The 16215-nt window shown below is 34.0% G+C and overlaps 2 protein-coding genes across 5 annotated transcripts; both read left to right on the forward strand.

Moving 5' to 3' along the window:
* The first annotated feature begins 2016 nt into the window (after positions 1–2016).
* Positions 2017–5046, forward strand: LOC124157249. Of its 2 annotated transcripts, none has more exons than XM_046531817.1 (4): positions 2017–2122; positions 3767–3963; positions 4637–4723; positions 4856–5046. In XM_046531817.1, exons 1-4 carry the CDS (start codon positions 2108–2110, stop codon positions 4893–4895), a joined length of 339 nt encoding a protein of 112 aa, XP_046387773.1. In that variant the 5' UTR covers positions 2017–2107; the 3' UTR covers positions 4896–5046. The 2 variants fall into 2 exon arrangements, with proteins under 2 accessions (XP_046387773.1, XP_046387774.1); XM_046531818.1 differs by having other exon boundaries at positions 4859–5046.
* Positions 5047–6307: 1261 nt separating this feature from the next.
* LOC124157250 (dynein regulatory complex subunit 2-like) lies at positions 6308–13663 on the forward strand. Of its 3 annotated transcripts, none has more exons than XM_046531820.1 (9): positions 6308–6415; positions 6537–6760; positions 6966–7079; positions 7667–7805; positions 8059–8282; positions 8378–8575; positions 10671–10865; positions 11079–11297; positions 13418–13663. In XM_046531820.1, exons 2-9 carry the CDS (start codon positions 6659–6661, stop codon positions 13655–13657), a joined length of 1431 nt encoding a protein of 476 aa, XP_046387776.1. In that variant the 5' UTR covers positions 6308–6415; positions 6537–6658; the 3' UTR covers positions 13658–13663. The 3 variants fall into 3 exon arrangements, with proteins under 3 accessions (XP_046387776.1, XP_046387777.1, XP_046387775.1); XM_046531821.1 differs by having other exon boundaries at positions 6353–6433; XM_046531819.1 differs by having other exon boundaries at positions 6367–6760.
* The last annotated feature ends 2552 nt before the right edge of the window (positions 13664–16215 follow it).

The raw sequence follows: 16215 nt of genomic DNA on the forward strand, positions 1-16215 counted from the left end.
TTCAAAAGTCGCAATTTATTAAAATTGATGAATCAGACCAATCATTTCATGATACTAGAGATCTTTTGAAGACAACAGCGCCTTCTCTCCTTGGCCATACCGCATATGACTCCTTTGGATTGGACATACTATGGGATTTGTTTAATACAGACGTTGTCATCATGAAACTGCCCTAGATGTGAGGTGTATTTTGGAGATAGTGCCCTAGAGGTGAAGCGTATTATATATGGTGACAACATGCACCATACACTTAATTTTTAAAATCTCGGAAGTAAATTCAGAAAATCTACAAACAGCCCCGCAAGCCAGCTCAATAGGCGGGTGGCGGGAGGTGTCAGGACACCAGCCGTTATCCTGTGTGAGAATAATAGAAGAAATAGGAGCAAGTTGTGAAATATTTGATAATTGAAGTTAGACATCGTATTTATTGGAGTTTCTGCTCGGGGGAAGAAACTATTCCTATATCTAACGGTTTGGCCAAATATCTGTAATATTTTTCTAATTTCTGTTGGAATAGGAAGTACAGTGCAATTCCAATATGATGCCCTCCAAGTTACTCTGAAAGGTATCTGCTCTTAATTGTTCAAGCAATCTAGCCTATCACAATTATTCATGTAAAAACTGAATGACGCTTTCTGTTCTCTCGTATCCGCATTTGGCGAATCGTCCCGCTTTCCTTTTTATTTTTTTACTTCGCGGATTAAATCTTCCTTATTCATTTTATGCAGTGAGGCCTGATGAGCGAGAAGTAGGACCAGTCTTTCACTTTTTTGTCCTAGGATCTTCCCACAACACGACTGACGAATTTTAGCTTCTTTGAGGCTCTGCTTCAAGTATTTCTTTGGTGATTTCCTCGTCATGGGTTTGGAGTAATCGTGATTCGCAGATATTTAACTTCACATGACGCCTTTAATTAATATCAATTAATAGTTCCCACAGAATCAGACATATCCGACAAATAAGGTTTGAAATTAGATTTAAAAATTCAGAATTTAAATCTAAAAAAATAGGTAGCACGATATTTCAAAATATGTTTCGGCAAAGATTTATATAACGTGAGTTTTAATTAATCAACACACAGAAAATTAGAGAATATGCAGAAGGTGGGCGATTTTTTTTGTTTGTAGAAAAATTTCAAGGATTCAGAGGCACTATAATAAATTAATTTTAATTTTATTCCGAAAGTATATCGCACAGGCATAATTAAAGTTGAAAATGAATTGAAGCACAATTTATAATGCAAATAATTGATAGATATATCTCAATTTCGATATTAATACCGAAAAAAAACAACATTAGATGTATGATCTGAATGCCTGATGGTCAGCCTAGCACAAAATGTACTCGATATATCTTGACAGTGAAGCATCCCACACAGCACAGGACGTCATCAGGATATCCTAATTTGGTCTCGTATGTCCTGATGACGTCCGAGATATCCCTGTGACATTGCCTAGGTATCCCGCCGGGATTTTACATCCTTTCAATTGTTTCCAGAGTTAATAGGTTTTCTACCCATTTTACTGAAGAGTGATAACGGGAATTTTGAAGGAATTTAACGATTTTTACTGAAAAATTATATTTTCTACTCATGTCCTGCGGACGTCACGGGTCCGTCACTCGGACATTCCATTCCCACTGGTTATAGGAACTCATTAAACCAATTTATCAATAAATATTTACTCTTTTGGGATTAAATCATATCAGAGGCGAATGACTGTAAAGTTCTTTTTTATGAAACATGACGCTTTTTTTATTTATATAACTCTCCATATCCATAAAAATCTAAGAGCACGGTAAAAACTTGATGAGGGATTTGCTGAACGCTGAGGGTAAGTCGTCACCTTAAAATTGCCCTTGAAATTAGTTGCGGCGTGTAATGGATTGTGACTACCTACGCTTATGTTCAACTCCGCTAACTGCTGCGCACACGTCCTGTCTCATTAGCGCCCTGTCTAAATCACGCGCGCAAACGGAGCCTCGGAGAGGGCAGGAGAACGCATATAAATTCGAAGCACTCCGCCGTGTTTCCTCAGTCGAATTTGCCCGGGACCAAAACCAACAAGGGAAAAAGTCGGTTCGGTCAACAGAGCCACACCCTGAAGCCATGGGGAGGTCGCACGTGAGTACATTCCCCATCTGCCCGTTGCGAAAAACAAAAAAAAAATATTTAACGCGAGAGTAAGAAAGAATTTCTCCATCGCCAAAATAAGGGTTTTCAGCTAAATACCAGTTACTCCATGGTAGTCAAACACGGAATATTTTTTCACCACAATCTGTCAATCTGATTCTACAATAAACTGCCGCATGCAGCTTCAGGAACAAGCTTAAGCAGATAACTAGAGACTATTGAGTAAATGTTAATTCTAAACACGTAATACTCATTGGGGGAATACTTTGAACTTGAACTTCTTTTCCAGTGTGATTTAATTTATAGTCTGTTTCTTTATGTCATTTTTTTATTTTATTTTTTCCCTCTCTGACGACATCTATAGTAACATATGTTACTCTTATGATGAATAAAGACTATTATAATTATTAAAGATTTCAATCATAGAAAAACTAAAATTCGCACATGCTCGCACGACTACATTAAAGCCTATCCACGAATCTGGTTTTGGAAACAATACAAACAGGCGGAGGAAAATTTATTTTAAATCTGAGTCGTTTTGAAGTAAAATTCGTAGGGGAAAAGTGTTGAGCTGATACTTTTCACTTTAAGTAAAATTTTCCGATGCAGTAGTAGCTTGTCGTGTCTTCGAATCCACGTTCTTAAATTGTTGCTTTAGAGAATCGATTAGGGAGAACAAATAATTCTGATTCTGTGAGTGATTTAAAATATTTTCAAAGCGATTTTATTTATTTAAATTTTCACTTGAAAAACACCGCTGTAGAATGATATTGCATTCGTAAATCAAATGGCATTTCCAGAAGGAATGGAAACGGAGAAAAAGGGATGAAAACCAGAAAATTTCATGGCAAGCAGCATAAAATATATCAAATACATACTTATTAAAAATTATTATTATTATACTAATTAAAAACAGAAATTTGCAGTAATATATGACACTCACGAGAAACTTTCTCACTTGAGACTTCCCTTTTCCATTCTTGAATGTGAGAATATTGTACCTCATAATTTTATCAATCCAGAGGTCATTAAGAACTAAGATGAAAGTAAAAATTAATTACAGTTTCACTCAGAATTAGGGATCCTCTTTAGTAAAATAATACCATTTATATAATATATAATTTAAAATTTAATAAGATCATCTTATGACATGTAAAGTGAAACGTAAAATAGATTTAAAATGATGGAAATCATAAAAAGTTACCTCATATCTAAAATTAATAACAGCTGCATTTCAAGCAGATATATATGTCATGAATAAAGTTTTCCCAAAGTTTGTTGAAAATAGCTTAATGTCAATGAAAATACTAATTTTATCAGACCAACTGAATTAATTGATCTTTGGAAACAATAAAATCATCTTGGTATACCGCGCAGGTAAGATTATACGAACCTGCGCGAATCCCGAGAAGAGTTTTTACATGTTGTTCGCCGGGAAAGTGTAAAGTCTTAAATAAAATCATCTTTAAAAAATAATTTTAAATCTTCAGGAGTTGAGGAATCCATTGAGGAGTATGCTTGGCATTTGAAGGCAAATGCATAAGTATAAAAACTCAATAGCAGTGATCACTTATTCATCAAGAGTACAGTTCAAGGGACAGAGACATTATCTCACAATGAGTTCATTTGTTTTAGGTAAAATATGTGACAATCCTTCTCTGCATGGCAACTTTGTTACCAATATACTTTGCTGTTCCTCTGGATACTTCATCGCAAACAACAACTTCAGCAGATACAAGTACAACAGAGGCAACAAAAGGGTTATCATCCAATAACACGAAAGGATTCAACACAACCGACAGTAGTGAAGAGTCAAGTGAGACAGTGGACATGTAAGTATATACACTTTAGAGGTCCGATATCTAGACTGCAGTCCTGGCATTGTGAACAAATAGTTAGGATGTAAATTTTTTTAAACTCAGAATTTTAGAGTAAATCATATGCCTGATAAATATGGAAGTTAATTAGTATACTTGGGAAAATTCAGCACAACACTACCTAAGGCAGTGAGGTAAGTTATTCTTGCATGCAATTTAGAAAAAGCAGTCAAAGCTGTGCTACACAGAGGTTTCCAAAAGATTCAACAATATTATATACATTCACCATGAAAACGAGCAACCCAAATTTGGTGCAATATGTATCTCTGCAAATTAATACTGCAAATACACCTATTAATTTTATTTTTCAAAAAGAAAATTTTCTGTGTATCTAGTGATGAGCGTATTCTCAAACAATAAGTAAATGCATATATTATTATATTTCATTATAAACCTAACAACAGCACAAAGATCTATCATCAACACGATTTTCCATCCAGGCATTGAAGTAGCAGCACTCAGAAATAGGAAAAGAAGATTATAAATGCATTTTATTACCGTTTAATAAAGATAAATATTCACTGACCCTATGTGGAAAATCCAAATTCACTATCCTTGATGATCCTATAGGATACTCACTGTCAAAAATATGACACTCACATAATATAAATAATATATTATCTTGCAGACTCCTGTTTCCTGCCACAGTCGTGAAGGAATTCCAAATTTTGGAAATATTTGGATTCAAAAATAAAAATTCCAACTCAACTGAAAGGTGAGACCTTACCATATTAAGCTTTGGAAAATCAAAAATTCAAGAAAATTGATAATAATGTTTTAAAATTATACCAAGGTCATGCAATAAAAAAATCATTAGTTACCACAAATCATTATCCATTTTTTCCAGCAGTTCAACTACAGAAACATATTCCACTGATAAGCCATGAAGTTCTCATTTCTTGCAAAGCGATGAAAGATGATTACATTGGATCAAATATTGGATTGTAAATACAATGGAGAAAAGATTATAAATATACATGTATACATATATAATAAACACAAAAAATGATCTAATAAACATTTTTTAATGCTTAAAACTCCAAAATGTAATACTTAATAAATAAAAATTGTATTCCATAAAAGGTAAAGACTTTTATTCAACTTGAATGATATATTTGATAGACTAAAAATTAACTAATAGTAACCTTTATCTTTTTTTGGGTTCTCAAATTTGTATTTGTATAATGTAATTTGTAAATAATTTATCATAAAATCTATCATTAACCAAGTTACAACAATGTAAACCTTCCAAAAGTCTTTTTATGTTTCTTTTATTTCATAATATTTATTATTAAATAAAAAAAAACATTTGTCCTACCCAAAAAAGCAGTATCTATGGACACACAGGAAAGAGGGGGATTTCCTCATTCGGGCTGGTGGCAGCCCTGAACAACCAGTGTGTAAAGGAGATTGTCAGCTATATTGGGTTGTTTGAGTTTATACTTGGTTTAGTGAATGTTTTAATACTGGAATAATAATTTTAGTTCTGATTTTTGAAAGAGCCAAGATCATCAGTCATGTCCGTGGACAAGCAAAAATTAGTAAAAGTAAAATCTTTTACCAATTACAATTGAGATGTCTTTTACAACTCTATGATGCAAGTTCAATGTAGTTAGGACAGTGTCCTAACTTATTGTCAGTCCCAACCATAACTTAATTTAGAAAAAATCATCATTTCCGTGGACATTATCTTCATGAACTCTACAATCCATCGATATGACTGATGGTAACGAACATGATGATAGTTAGTTTCTAATGACAAATTTTATGATTGACAAACTGTAATAATATAATTTTGGTTCTTTTGTAAAATAATTTAATTATTTAAAATTGTACCTGTAGAAAATGTATGTTTTTTGGAGATTGACCCAAAAGTGAATTAAAAGTAAGGGAATAATGTTTTGAAAATTTTCCATAACATCCCACATTGTCTAGATTTTATTCATGTGAAAGAGAAGGAAAATCAATATTTGTCTCATATAGATATGATAGATGACTTTTAACAGAACTTTTAGGTAACTAACAGTTCAAATTCCAAAAAAACAGGAACTAAAAGTCTAAATGCTCTAATTTAAGTAGGCAAGAATTCAATGACTCCTTAGCAGTGACGAGACAGGAGTAACAAGTTTCAGTTGATATGTATTATCTTATGTTAAGCAATTAAAAAAATCATATGATTGCCATGAAAAATATTTGCAATTTATTTATAATCAATCTAAATACTTTAAATAATGGGTGAAAGAAGAAATCTAGAAAATTAGATGTAAATGACATGGAAAATGTAAATGATATAGCCAATCATTATGCCCATCACTTTCAGTAGCTAAGCAACAAAAGCTAAAGCCCATAGATACAATAAACTTATGTAAAATAAATTAATTAATTCATGTGAAGAATTTTGTCTCAAGTGAGAACAATTTGCCATGTGTGAAAAGCCTTATTGTGACAGAAAATCTTTGATTGTTACCTGCATAGAACTTATATGGATAGTATCAGAAGATTAACATAAAAAAACAACTCTATTTTAGGAATATCACCAAAACAGCCATCAATGTAATCAGATGTAGTATAAGAATTTTCAGGACTCAAATTTCTTTCAGCTTTAAGTAATTGAGAGTTGTTTTACTGAGCTACTCTTAGCACAGTCATCATGCCTCCAAAGAAAAAGGGGAAAAAACCAAAAATGACCAAGGCAGAGAGAAAAGCAATGAAGGCCCTAAAAAAGAAACTGGCACAAATTCAGATGAAAAAAGTATGTGTGCAAAAAAATTATTCACTCAATGTAGAAGTTACGTAGTTGGCTCAGCAGAGAAATTCAAAAAGACAAAAATCTCATTTGTATAGTAGGCTTAGTAGCAGTCACTTTATATATGAGGTGATTTACAAGAAAAAATAACCACTTGATGATAGAGAATGACTTGACCATGCTTAAATTTGAATGTTTGTTTTTGCATCAGGATAAAATGGGTAGAGAAGTGAAAATGACCAAAGAAAATATGCCAAAAGTTATGGACAAGCATTATCCCCTTATGAAAGAGGCAACAGTTTCGAGGATGAAAGAAGACGTGAAGGTTTGGATTAATCTTCTCAATAGTAGCTATAGGTGTTAAAATTAATATAATAGGCTTTAATGCAAATGAACAATGTACAGTGATGGCCAGTGCCATAGCCATTTAATATTTCGGAGAGGTCCGGAACCTCTCCGAAATATTAAAAAAAAAAAAAATTATATTCCTTCATATAAGAAAACAAAATATGGAAAAATCATTAATTTACAAATTTTTTCTTTAACAAATGAAGTTTTTTTGATTATGAAAAGTGTTAAAATTAGGTAGTTTAAAACCCTCTACTTGGAACCCTGTTTTTCAAAAACTTTCCCTATTTAAAACAAACTTTACAATGTCCAGCTTTCCCACTGACAATGAGTACTTGTGCATTGACACCATAGCCCTGAGTGAATTTGTTTTTTGACTGCCCTCACGTCACTTTTTCATTGCACAATAAGGGTCATTATTCTAGAACCTCGTTACAGCTAAAGTAATTGCGATGGGTACCCATATACGTATAGGTATTCATTCCATTGAATCGCTCAAGAGAAACCAAATGATACAAAAATTGCTTGTATTCTGATTTCATAACTAAAATTTTACTTCCCCAGGTGATGGAGCAAATTTCCAAAAGGATTTTTGACCTGAAGGGACATGCAATTGAAATTCTCCAAGAAGACATTGAATCTGCTGAGACACAATACATGAGGCAAACAAGAGCTCACTTAGGCCATATGGATCACTTCATAGGTTTTTGATTAAGATATACATTTACGTGTGGTAAAGAAATTGGTGCAAATATATCCTCTATCAGCATAATTCGAGCCACTAAAATAAGCCAAAACCAATTAATTTTTTTTTTGGTTTGTTAGAATTTTGTAGATCAAGTTCCAAAATAGAGTACACATTCTAAAAATACAATTACACAAGCTCTGTTTTGCTACAATGATTGAAATGTTGTGGTACCATAATTAATTGCTGATTAATACATGTATTTTGCTAGAGATAATGCAATCCAGAATCAAGACCTTATCAGAATATTATGAAACTGAAAGGCAAAGGAGCTGTGATCATGCAAAAGAGGTTAAGGAAAAAGTAATTACCACATTTGATTATGAGGAAGAGAGATGGAATGTGGCCATTTATGAAGTAGCCAAAGAGCATAAAGAGAGAGAAATTAATGCCGCTGGAGAATTTCTTCAAAAGTTTGAGGACATGATAGACAGTGTACATAATAACAATTAATCATATTAAAAATATGAATATACATGTATACTACATAGGTATGCCAATTGTATTAATCCATTTCAAACTTAAAACAGTTGGAAACACAGCATGATAACATGGAAGGTTACTTTGACTCATCACTTCTAAAAATTTGGAAATCCATGCAAGATTACTTTCAAGAATACCAGCGAAAAACAAGTGCAAGAAAACAAGCATATGATAAACTACTACAGTTGGATGCGGAAAATTCAGCATGTATCAAATATCAAGCCCACTGGATAAATTCTATGATGGTAAATAAGATGAGCAGATCGACAGCTAAGTTCTAACAACACATATCTCAAATTCGGCCGGTTTGAGACAAGTATCTTAAACGAAGCGTAATAACATTAAAAAAATAAAATGCAAGCAAAAAACTACTCTTTGCTTGCAAATGAATGCTTCTTTTTCAATTTTATGAACTTTTGGTTTTTAATTTCAGTGTGCAAGTAACAAATATTAGTCTTTTTTTGCTCTCCTGAAAATCTGCTATTTTTGAGATCCACATTGTTAGAACTTAGCCATTGATATGTTATGTAACATTAACCTCTGAAAATGACCACAATGCCTTTTATTTAAGTTTAAAGCTGTGCCAAAATTTATGTCATAGCTACTGCCTTGGCCCCATTTACATATTTCAGACCACCACCTTACTTAACAATTCTGATTTCACCTTAAAATTTGCAGCAAAATTTCAAATGTTTTAATACAAACTCATTTCTCACAGCTACAAAAGGTTTTTAGTTGTACATGGGATATTTAGCTTGGGTACACATAGGGTTGTGTCATGTTAAATACCTAAAGATAGATAATTAAATTTAATACCTCTTCTAATCCATACCCAGTCAACACAACAATTATGGCCACACTGTGGCCGAATTGTGGTTTACCTGTGGCAACTATGGCTATGGCTATCCACAGCTTGCCATATTATGGCCCAACTGTGGTTGCCAAGCGGCAAGCCATAGTGTGGCTTGCCAAACATGTCCCACTATGGCCACACTGTGGATCGTCTTAGGAAGGCCACAGATTGGCAAACCAAACATTTGTAAACATAAGTACATTACGGTTGATATTGATACAGGTTTGTTGGTATGTTATTAAATTGGAAGTTGGTTGATTCAATTGATATAAAGAAAGTGTATTATCCACACTTAAGCCACATTATGGCAGGCCACACTATGGCTGGGGGTGAAAACCATTATGGGGCCATAACGGCAACCCACTATGGCCACAGTACAGCCACAATTGTTGTGTTGACTGGGTATTTATTTTAGAGGGGGTAGAGGTAGTACAAAATCTCAAGCCCAATAACCCCAGAAAGTTCAATTTGTCTAATGTTGTATGGGCTGTAGACCCAAAAGCCATAAGCCTGGGGAAAATGAACCACAACTGTATTAAGGAATAGACTGCAAAAAGCAGGGGAAAAACAGGATCCTAGAAGGATGCCAAAACAGCTTAAAAGTTAAAAGGAAGTAAAATTAAAAATATTCAATTATATTACAAACAATGATAAGTGGAATTCGGAAAATGGTGGATTTTCTTTTAATTGGATTCATCATATTCATGCAAATATACGTACTATTATGTAATAAAGCAGGTTATGCAAGTCCAAAGCCTATGCATAAGAATTATGTACTAGTAAAATGGATGGTTTGAGGCGTGACTTTGTGAATGCGATTTATTATGAAAAATGAAAAAGAAGAAACTTTGTACTTTCACATGAAATATTTATTTGCACATTCACACGACCATGGTTTCCACGTAAAATGTCCTGATGATGACGTCTTACATTGAAACCACAGCCGTGTAAATGTGCAAATAAATATTTCGTGTGAAAGCACAAAGTTTTTTCTTTTTCATTTTTCAAATTTACTAATAATTTGTTAGCACTATATTTTTTATCATTACTATGCATACTTCTGGAAATCTTGAATGATGCAATTTACCCTATTGGAAATATTCAATTCTGCTCAATTGAAAAGTGACAAATTTTAATTGATTATATGGAAATTCAATTGAATTTCCTCACATTCAATTGAATTTCTATATATTCAATAGAAATAGAATTTGTCACTTTTCAATTGAATGTAATTTAATATTTCCAATAGGGTAGTGACATAACATTGAGTTTTTTTTGCTTGAATCTTGAAGCTTTATCTCTAATGGTTCAAACTCACCCCTCCTGACACTGGGGCAGGCAAGTAAAACCTTAATACTATTGCAAAATATTTTTTTTTAGAATACAACATTTATTTCAGATAAATAAACAGGTGTAGAAATATGTAGTGAAATGCATTCTATGGAAATACATATATAAGATTGAATTTTCTTTCATAATTTTCCCAGAATCAAGTGCAAATCTTGAAAGATCAATTAAAAGACTGTGAAATTAAATACGAAAAAGAAATTGAAGATTTGAAGGCAGAGAGGGAAGAATATATTTCATTTTACAAGAGCCAGAAGACTGGCATGAGACATGGAAAATCTGGGGATTCCTTATTGTTGAAAGACCTTGCTGTTTGCTGCCATGAAGAAGAAAAAGTAGGTCCACATGAAATTTGCAAAAAATACATCTTAAAATAAATATAAAAAGTAATCAGAATGTTGGATCTTAATGGAGGCAAAATGAGAAGGGTGACATGAGCAGATGCATACGGTCAAGCTTCAAAATATTTTCTTCATCAATAGAAAAAAAATTCAAACATGTTGCATAGCTCTCTTGAAAATGGTCTCATTTAAAAAAATCTCTTCTAGAAATTAGAAAAAATTAAGAAAACTGCAGAAAAAATATTAACACTAGCTCAGATGTGTCGAGCTTTAGAAACAGAGGAAGAAAAGGTATTGCTTCCAAAAACATTGGTAAATGCTGACATGAACAAATTTCGAAGTCACAAACCAGAAAGAAACCCACATATCAAGGAAACAATGAAAACAGACAGTGACCAAAGAGAATCGGAAAGCAGTCCAGATGGAGTAAGTAGATAAATTATAGTTTCTCATTTATGACTCAGATTGCTATTGATAACAATAAATTTAACTGTAATTTTAAAATTACAGTTAAAGCTCTCTCAATTAGGCAGTAATGACATAGGAGAATACATCTGGAGTGAGAGGTGTCCTTAACACTTTCATGCTGCTTAACAAATGGCTATTCATGCCTTGTTGTCGGCCATTATAGCATAAACCATTAACAATATATCCATGAAAACACTTAACTGGCAGCATATAGAATTCAATTTATATAATCACTCAATAGCAGCACAAAAATGCAGGAGAGACACTGATCCATGGCAAGAACCGCTGAGAATCACTTGTTATCCACTCTGCAGTAAACATGAAAAAAGCTAGTGATGAATCATGTTTTTCATGAAAAATTTACAGAAAGAGCACGTATTGAAGCCCTGATATGAACACTTCCACAGCACATAAAAAGTCTCACACTAAGCATAAATGAGAAATCATAAAAAAATGCATACATGAATTCTCATAATTATTTATTAAATATGATTTAGCAGTAATCTAATGCTAGAGCTCCATAGGAGTTTAAGATTAATTAGCTGCATATTGCTAAAAGGTAGTTAAATGTCGAAACCCCATAAAAATTGTGCCTGCACACCACAATTTTCTGAGTATTTTAAACATCACCAGTATTAAATGTAGTCACGTTTTTAAGAGTATAGTATGACATTTTAAATATTCCCATGAATAATACGCAGTGTAAGTATCTGCCAGCGATTTCCCAAAACCAACCCCACCCACCTACAGCTCTCACCAGCCACAGTGTCCCATGCTCGGACGAAACAGTGAAATGCCTGGCACCTCAGGCGATATTGTGGTAGCCAATTACAGCTCGCCAACGGGGAATCACACGGCGGACACTACGTAAGCAAGGAACAGGTCGTCGAGATGGCAGGCAGTTGGGAATGGGGAGCCAAGAAATTAAAGAGTTTTTATCTCCTAAGCAGCATTTCTTATTGTCGTTCTCAACTTCACCAGGAAGAACCCGAGGATGAGTTCTTACAGCATCTAGTTTTGTGAGGACAGCATGTAAAAATTCACTTTGCCTCACATTTCCTGATGCCCTCCCAGTCACACATCTTTTCCATCTCCTCATGCCAGTGTGTCAATGAGAGAATTTGCAAGCAAGATTTTTGATACGGAGCCATTATAATCAGTAGGAAAGATAAAAGAAAACTGTCCTTCTTACATATGTAACTTTTTAATATGTTCATGTTAATAATTTTTATACTAAAATAAAGAGTACATTTCGTAGACTAATTTTTGTACGTAGTTTTTAATCACAAATAGGAGAATTGTTTTTGTGTAATAGTTGTTCGATATATATAGATTTCTCTCTTTCAATCACCCCATCAACATACCTCTCAGGGAGCCTAAAGAAATTGTCACAAAAATACATCTTGTATCATGATCAATGAGAACAGAAAATGTAGCTATTGATTTCATCATACATTCATGTACAAAAACATTTTAACCTAACTTCATGAGGCAAATGCTGACTAAATACTAAATAAATACATTCTACAGAATCATTCTTCAGCTATGTGGAAGAGTATTCTAAGCCACCATAAGTAGGTAGTTGATTCAGTAGTTTAATTGATTTGATTTAATTCATTGATTATTTTTGTACATATGAAATGCAATGGGATTACAGATCTTCCTTTAATTTTTTATAGCAATGTTCTGCTCCTTAAATTTAGCTAAAATGTTTTTTACAATTGCAAGTGCACAACTCTACATATTTTTGATGGTGTGCCTCAGCTCTCGGATGAATTTTATTTTTTTTATTCACAAAGGTTTTATTACTGTTAGAAAATAGAAATCCTAAACAGCACAAAATTACTTTTAAGGTTATTTCCTGCCATATCAATTCGTTTATCTTTTTGTAAATGAGGAAATATTTTGTACAGATGATTAGCTCTCCAATACCTGCATTTGGGCCAAGAATCTTTGAAATACCTCTCCAGAGCGTATTCACCATACATCATATGGTTTTTTAAATGCAATTTATTTCAGACAGTGGCAAACACTTTATGTTCCTTGACAGCAGAACTAATTATGAAAATATTTGGCAGCAATTCTTTGCAGATATGAACATTATGCAGGGTTTCTGGGCAAGAGTGGGTAGAGCAAACATGCTCCGAGGAAAATTGGCATTGGAGAAGCAGAGCCTCATGACAGAGAATGACATGTTAAAGGACAAGCTCAGAGAATTCCTGTTGATGCAAGGAGCGCAAAACCATTGTAAATGTGAACTTGATGAACTTATATCCATTCATGTACCAACTCATGACTATGACCAAATTAAAGAATAAAAATGACCATGGCCATTTCATTATCATTAAGACATTACATCTCTTCCTTCCTAAAAGATTTCACTTCGAGGAATTCAATGCACTTAACAATTTATCTAATAAGTGGATACACTTTTCAACAAAGCAAAATATTATATTAAAAGAAGTCTTCCATGTTTCAAAATTCAATAAAATTATTCATGCCATACAATTTCACACTAAGCTTGTTTGGAACCAAATACACACATGAGTTTTAAGGACTCTGGGACTATCACCACTGGGATAAAACACTAGATACAGTGAGAATCACTACTGTGGGGGAAAGTTGGGGTCGCCCATTTTTTTATGTATCTGTGGGAACCCCAAGGAGCCTGCTATAAATATAAATATGGAAGTTGAACAAAACTCAGTTGTCAAATCACTCTATAGTGCACCTTTTCTTTTTTTGTACACGGCTGTTGTCCTTAAATCTTGGTTCCCTCCTTGTCAGCTGGCATTCATCTACAAGCTAGGAAGTAATCATGCTAATTTCTTTTACAGATGTACAAATAAAAATAAGTTAGATCTAAAAAAACACCTCTGGCTCTCTCTTTACGACGAAAAGTTTTCGTTAATCACATCCAAAGTAAAATGCGAAAGATAGCGGACACCTATGAAGAGTGCTAAGGGTCACTGACCCCAACATTAACTCTCCACGAAGTTTATTAGACGCTTGAGTGCCATTCAGAATTGCCTCTTATCATGTGAAAATTCCAGGCTATTTTAAGAGACATTCAGAGCTTTAGAAAAATGAATATGAAACCATTAATATTCATAAAAATTAGCTGAAAATTTTACCGGACATTGGAAACATTCTCTTCTTCATCAAGAAGCCTTAATTTATGAGAGAAAGCAAAAAAAAATACCAAATGAAGATTTTAGAAGAATTTCTTAAGGTGGCGCTAGTACTTCAACGCAAAATTCATAAACATTGCAGTGAGCCACATTGGCACTCAGACGGTTAATTCAGAATTCCCAGACACATCAGCAGGAGTCTCCATTGGGCAAAAGAGGCTCAGTTGCTTCTACTGCCCCTACACAATAATTAAAAAAATTCTGTTACATATAGTATTACATCCAATTCCCCTAAGGATTACTTTCTCCAAAAAGTAACCTCTGTCATTTGCTATAGCTTACTCTATGCAGAGGGTTCACTAAAAGAAGCATGACAGGCAAGAAGGCTTTTCGTGTTCAATGCTATCCCTTGCTAAAAATCATAGATGATCGTATGTCTTTTTCCCCAGCAGGACAACTGACTACCTGCGGTTCATAACATCGCACTATGGAATGCCTAAAAATCGCACCCCTTGTGACTGTGTAACAAAAGGTGCCGACTTACTATTAGCTGCAGTGCTAATGAGGGTTTGAGAATTTAATCAGCACAATCCCATTCCGCCCACATTCACCCTGCCTGTTGATCCATGTAATTCTTTAGCAGCTCTTTTTCATGAGTGAAGCCGTAGACCACAGTGATCAGTAAAGCAACACTTATTTCACAGCAGGCATGGTGACGGTTACTTTAACAGCTGTAGTACTGCATGTGAAAGGCAAGGGGAGACCAATGACTTATTATTACAGTCAGATCCGGATTTAAGGTTTTCGCATTCAATCTTCTTCCACATTAAGTGTTTATTTTTTGGGGGCCCGATTCATTCCGTATGCGAGCAATGAAAAATTATCCTCATTCAGTGTTTCTGCATTCTGCATTTTTCTGCACTTAAGGTTGTAAAAAATTTTCCCACACAAGACATTTTTGCCCGATTTTATGTTTTTTCATTATGGTTGATTCAAATAATTTTCTAAATCTTTGAATTTCTGCTCAACAACACGAAAATTCTCATGAAATTTTAGCAAGAGTCGATTGAATCTACCTGGGAATGCTACTTCATTAGCATTCTCTCGCAAATGTGGTGCTGGGACCTTCAACTTACAAGCCGGGTTGTCTTCATTTGATGTTTCACTCCCCTTCTTATCCAAACACTTTTTGTTTCAAATTCGACCTAATGGAGTTAAGTCATCCCTTAATAACCTGTAACAGCCTCATCTTTCACTTCTTGAAGTCGACTTTGATGATTTCGTGGCGACTGATGACACGGGGTATTCTCCGGGGGCAGGTACTATTGATGGTTTTCTGAGAATGTTTTTCATCGATGGCTTACGCACCTTTCAACTTTCATCACTAATCACTACAGGAAGTGCATTGTTACGGTCAATACATATTTATCCAGTCCACTATTTCCCCTTCAAAAGAGGAGACCCAATATTATTTGTGCAGTTGACCCAAAGATTCTTTCTATAATCCAGGGGGTGGGGTCAGAAATTCCTCCCCCCTAAATATGAAAACTCAATTACTTTGCTTCTTCATTAAAGAAAACAAAATGTTGTGAGTTCATATATTTAATAAAAATTTCTTTCAAAAATTAGGATATTTCCATTATGAAAAGTCTTACGATTATGTAGTTTAAAACCCTCTATTTTCTAACATTTTTTTATTTCCTCCCCCACACCTCCCTGGTTTTGGACCTCCCAAATGATATTCC

This window comes from Ischnura elegans, chromosome 4 (assembly GCF_921293095.1).
Source record: "Ischnura elegans chromosome 4, ioIscEleg1.1, whole genome shotgun sequence".
Classification (NCBI taxonomy): Eukaryota; Metazoa; Arthropoda; class Insecta; order Odonata; family Coenagrionidae; genus Ischnura; species Ischnura elegans.

Coding starts and splice junctions, on each gene's coding strand:
- LOC124157249 (XM_046531817.1), top strand. Junction 3,964..4,636: donor TCAAGTGAGACAGTGGACAT/GTAAGTATATAC, acceptor ATTATCTTGCAG/ACTCCTGTTTCCTGCCACAG. Junction 4,724..4,855: donor AATTCCAACTCAACTGAAAG/GTGAGACCTTAC, acceptor CATTTTTTCCAG/CAGTTCAACTACAGAAACAT.
- LOC124157250 (XM_046531820.1), top strand. CDS start 6,659: ATGCCTCCAAAGAAAAAGGGGAAAAAACCAAAAATGACCAAGGCAGAG. Junction 7,806..8,058: donor CCATATGGATCACTTCATAG/GTTTTTGATTAA, acceptor GTATTTTGCTAG/AGATAATGCAATCCAGAATC. Junction 8,576..10,670: donor ACTGGATAAATTCTATGATG/GTAAATAAGATG, acceptor TAATTTTCCCAG/AATCAAGTGCAAATCTTGAA.